Genomic DNA, 5,328 nt, shown 5'->3' with positions numbered 1-5,328 from the left:
TATTTACTCTTGAAACAGGAACACTTTTGGGGACCTAGTACTTTCATTGTGGTCTAATGCAATGTAAACAAAGTGGGACCTTATGACTCTCAAAGAACTCTGTTCCAGATGACTTTTTCATATGGATTTTTTGGAAGGTCATCTCAGATTTTACTTCACCTGTTGGCCATTTGCTTTGTAATCCTTGGGTTCAACAGTTTATTCATTTTCATTTTTCCCTTCATCTTCCAAATGCAGTTTCAAACGTTTTTCACAATAAAAGGATGTTGATTTTATACTTCATTTACCTCAAGATTTTTACTCTCATCTTATTGTGGTGCCATAGAAGATTGTAGATTATTCTTCAATTCTTCTCATTACATTTGTTATCCAGACATTCCTCATTTCTAGGTGGAACCTATGAACCTAATATGAAAGTTCCGTCATTAAGGTTTTTGGATGACAAATGCAGATTTCAGGCAATGCTTATTTACAAGTCCTGTTTTGCCCATCCTATTTTTCACACAGTGAAGTGATTTATCAGTTCATGACCACCACCCCCCTCGTATAACATTTAACTAGTCTTCTTATGCACAGTATCGATTGTCATCATTATATGGATGGTCAGAGAATTTTTGTTTCCTGGTTACCTTACATTTAATTGATTGTTCAATTTGTTTCTTTTCGTAATGAATTGTTCACGAGTCTAAGTCTCAACTTGTGCCAACTCAACATCTCATCAACTCATTATTTTTATTTTTCAATTACACTAAGGAAATATGCAAATAACAATGAAGTAATGCGACAAGAGGAAAGTATAAAATAGTCTTGTAAGTTACTCCCGAGGATGACGTAGATCACGTCGAAACATGTACGTGTAGAGTGATATTTCTATTTTAAAGTGGAAGTCGCACGGCTTCAATAAAGTTTTTATTCTGTAAATACAAAACGTTGTTTTTAATTATTTATTATAACTAAAAAAAATATATCATCAACTCTTCATCCACCCCTTTGACTTTTAACAATCCCTTGAGTTTTGAGTGCACATATTTCTCCTTCTGCTAATACATCCACATTGATGACTTCTCTTCATATAACAATTCCCTTGGTCTGTGCTTACTTCAGGTACTGTCAATGAGATCTTGCTTCTTCATGGAGTGTATTCTTACACCTTTCATCTATTGGAAGTTCTCCTACAACTCTTGTTTGCATGACTCGTATAACTCGTTCATGAGTTCCTCTTTGTTGATTTGCTTACTTCAGGTACTGTCAATGAGATCTTGCTTCTTCATGGAGTGTATCCTTACACCTTTCATCTATTGGAATTTTTCCTAAAACTCTTGTTTACATGAAAGTATAACTCGTTCATGAGTTCCTCTTTGTTGATTTGCTTACTTCAGGTACTGTCAATGAGATCTTGCTTCTTCATGGAGTGTATCCTTACACCTTTCATCTATTGGAATTTTTCCTAAAACTCTTGTTTACATGCAAGTGTAACTCATTCATGATTTCCTCTAGATCTGAATCTTTTCACCAGTGCTACTCTCCAGAGTTAAGGTGATATATTGAAGGAGACTGCTATCTTTGGGGTCAGTAGTCTTCTTGGATATTCCATTTTTACATCATTATTTGAACATTTGGGCTGCTCAACATGAATTTGAGGAGTTTCTGTCCTTGCTACACAACTGCTGTGTTTCAGTACTCACAGACATCTCAACAGTGGTGATGTATCAACAGGCAAGGTGGGAATCAATTTTACATGCCTTTGTTTGCTGTGATTTCTGTATTTCTTGGCTATCTTCATATTATGTCTTTTCTGCGCTGATATGTTGTTGGTTGGGGTGTATGGTTCAGTCATCCTATACTTGATGTATTCATGCCATAACTGTATCATCTTCTGATGTTTTCCAAATTTTGGAGTCCAGCTTCACTAATATTGGATGTATTAAACCAACCTGGGAAGAATTGTTTCTCTATTCCTACCCCTAATCTTTAATTTCTTTCTTGGGTATTGGTCAAAATCATTTAATCCCACTTCCAGTTTTTCTTATTGCTCCAAGCTGGTCTGATTCAACGCAGTTTCCACTCCTCTCACGTATCTCGGAGAGATCCTACTCCATTATGTTTTGGTACATCTTCCACAATGTATTTGTCATCCAGAGCTTCATGGCTGGCTGTCATGTGAGCCTTTGTTAATGAAGCTAGTTTCTCTTCTTGATGTACTTCTTTCGTGACTGGGGCTTGTTTGCAACTATGGCAGACTACTGAATTGAACTTTTGACCATTTTAAGTTGTAACAGAAGCCACATGCTCCATCAGCCCCATTTTTTTTCTAGGTCCTTTTTTTGCTTTGTATTATGTCCCTCTTGAATATCTAAACACTGTCCTTAGTAGGATTTATGTCTGGCTTTAAATTTGCCTGACTTCTTCTTTTGAGGCCTTCACTTTTTGTTCACTCTACTGTCTTCCCTGAATAATTTTATATTATTGCTCATTTTATGGTGGAGATATCTATTTTTTTTTTTTTGCCACTGATGTTTCTCATACTCTTTTTTTTTTTTTTTTTTCTGGAAAGGCTCTGTTAGAGCCTTCCTACCTGAAACTTGTAGTTTTATATTTTTGGATTCCATGTTAATCGGTTTCCACCTCCTTTACAATGTGGGTATTGTGGCCTACAATATTTCAGAGGTAAGTGGCAGTAAATTCAATTTCAAACAGGTGTTTACTTCTGCAATACCTTCCCACCTGCCATCCCACAACTAACATTTCATCACGACTTTCTATAAAATCTAAATTTTTGTCAGGAAAGCAGAGCTTATTTAAAGATACCTTGACATTTTCAGTAATAAGTCACATGGAAGGTGGGAGAGTGGAGAATTATGGGTGAGTGATGCATACTCTGCAGTGTATAAAGGATGTTTGGAAATGTTTGTTCACACATTTGGTTGAGATCATGAATTCATACTCAACAAGGAAAGACTTTTATGATCTTAGCAGACCTGTTTGATATTCATTTTGATGGTAGAAATGCAGAATTTTACACCTCGGCTTCACTTCTTATAATTAATTCTCTGTTGTGACAAATCTTTTCACATACAATAGAACTCAACATGATGATGAAATAAATTGTTTTTACCTTGATAGATAGCTACATGTACTTTTTTTATTAGTAGTTACACAGTTTAGTGAAGGAAATATTTATTTATGTAAGTAGTTTTGTATTGCTTTGTCTCTGAAAATAAAAAAAATATGTAAACTTCACATTCTTAATACTTACATACAGAAAGTGAATAACTTGGATGTTGAAATTTGAGTAATTATATATATATAGAAGGTTAAATTAGGTTATTGACTGAACAGCCATCATAGTTTTAGCAAATACTGTAATAACCGTACTGATTTTTTTCGCATATTTTACCGAGATGTTATCTACCATTTTTTCTATGGAAATTTCTAATTCATTAAAACTTATTTTGCCAAGGAAGAGCGTAAATACTCGTTATGTTTTGTGTGAACTTTGACCTAGAGATTATTGATGATCTTCAGTGAATTTTGGTAGCAATTAAATAATAATAATTGATCTATATTTAATTGTTTTTTAGTTTTGTGGATACTCGTTTGTTGCACATTTTATGGAAGTGTTTTTAGAAGTTTGTTGGTTTTTATTATTCAGCATAAGGTGTGTGAACATGAAATCCGAAACATTCATTGTGCGTGTCAGGATGCTGAAGATCTCAACCATTTTGCATACATTACCAAAGAACACCAGACAAATTACCATTATTGTCATGTATTCTGTGCTGAGAGCATCGTAAGTTTTCAGACTAACTTCTTTTCAAGTATAAACTTTATTGTGTGCAAAACATATGTAACAATCTAATAGCTTTTCAGATTAAAGGAGAGTAAACTAAGAATAAGGTTACATAGGGACATGACAACTAAATTTATTTTATCCAGACTTTTTCCAATGGGTTAAATTTTTTTTTTAAAGTCTGGAAGAAAAAATGACCTAAAAAATTAAATATTCATGTTTTTTTTTGTTGTTTTTTTTCCAAAGCATTTTGTAGTATTCGATTTCATTCAATTTCTAGACCTTGAACTCTTTATGGGTCAGTGTAAACGATTTTTGTATATTTTGTGTTGATGTCATTTTATCTTTTACACCCCTCGCCACTTTACATGTGATTAATCATTTTTGTAGTACTTATATTTTATTATGTAATGTGTCACTAACAGAATATGGTTACAAGTAATATGTTATGAAATTTGTGTTAGTTTGCAGAAAATACAGAACAATATGACATGGTTAAATTAAATATGGATTGTGAAAGAACCATTATTTATTTATATAACCCTGAAGAACTAACAAAAAACATCATGAATTATGGAACCAAGCAATTGTACGAACCTTACTGACAAATATCGTTAACACTAATAAGTGGTACCTCATAAATCTGTTATAAACTTAAGTTTCATTGGTGTTAAAAGCAGGATAATTTTGTTTAAAAAAAGGATATTAAACATACCAGTTAAGTTGATGCTCTGGACAAAAAAAAACTATATTAATATTAGGTCTAATAATCTCAAAGTCACTAAAATTAGGCTTATCTTCTCATCACTAAGCTGGTGTTTATTCCATTAGAAATATTGGTTTTTCCAAGTATCATGCTCAATTCCATAGGTTTTCTAAGTACAACATATGAGGTTTACATATCTAAACCAGACTCTTAGTGAATTAGAAAGTCTCGTATACATATTTAGTACTTTTCAAAAATAAATTATTTTAGTTACAAAAGTTTGAGTGTTGTTGCATGTAAAGTTTTATATGATTCTGTGTTGAGTTATTAACTTTTCTAGAACACTAAAATAACTTCAATGTAATTGTAAACTTTAGTTGACAATTAATTGTCTTTTAAAATTATTTTTAGAGTAGTCTAACGTGGTTTTTTTTTCTGCTGATTTCAAAAGGAGAAGTAAAGATTGTAATAAACAACTTAACTAATAAACATAGATGGTAATAAACAACTTAAACTGATAAACATAGATGGTAATAAACAACTTAAACTAATAAACATAGATGGTAATAAACAACTTAAACTAATAAACATAGATGGTAATAAACAACTTAAACTAATAAACATAGATGGTAATAAACAACTTAAACTGATAAACATAGATGGTAATAAACAACTTAAACTAATAAACATAGATGGTAATAAACAATTTAAACTGATAAACCTACTTATAATAAAATTATTAGTACTTTTATGTAGGATCCTTTTTGATTAAAGAAAGATTTAATTTTAGATAGATTTTGATTTCTTAGTGTTTTATTTATAATCCAAGTTT

The 5,328-nt window shown here is 31.9% G+C and overlaps 1 protein-coding gene across 3 annotated transcripts in view; it reads left to right on the top strand.

Moving 5' to 3' along the window:
* The window catches only part of LOC106470250, a 57,960-nt gene that overhangs the window by 47,747 nt on the left and 4,885 nt on the right, over positions 1 to 5,328 (top strand). For all 3 annotated transcript variants that reach the window (XM_022398848.1, XM_022398847.1, XM_013930793.2), the window contains one exon: positions 3,653 to 3,790. In XM_022398848.1, the coding sequence (XP_022254556.1) occupies positions 3,653 to 3,790 (138 nt within the window). The remainder of the gene's footprint in view (positions 1 to 3,652; positions 3,791 to 5,328) is intronic.

The sequence above is a fragment of the Limulus polyphemus genome, unplaced genomic scaffold (assembly GCF_000517525.1).
Source record: "Limulus polyphemus unplaced genomic scaffold, Limulus_polyphemus-2.1.2 Scaffold3903, whole genome shotgun sequence".
Classification (NCBI taxonomy): Eukaryota; Metazoa; Arthropoda; class Merostomata; order Xiphosura; family Limulidae; genus Limulus; species Limulus polyphemus.
This window is presented reverse-complemented; position numbering and strand designations above follow the sequence as displayed.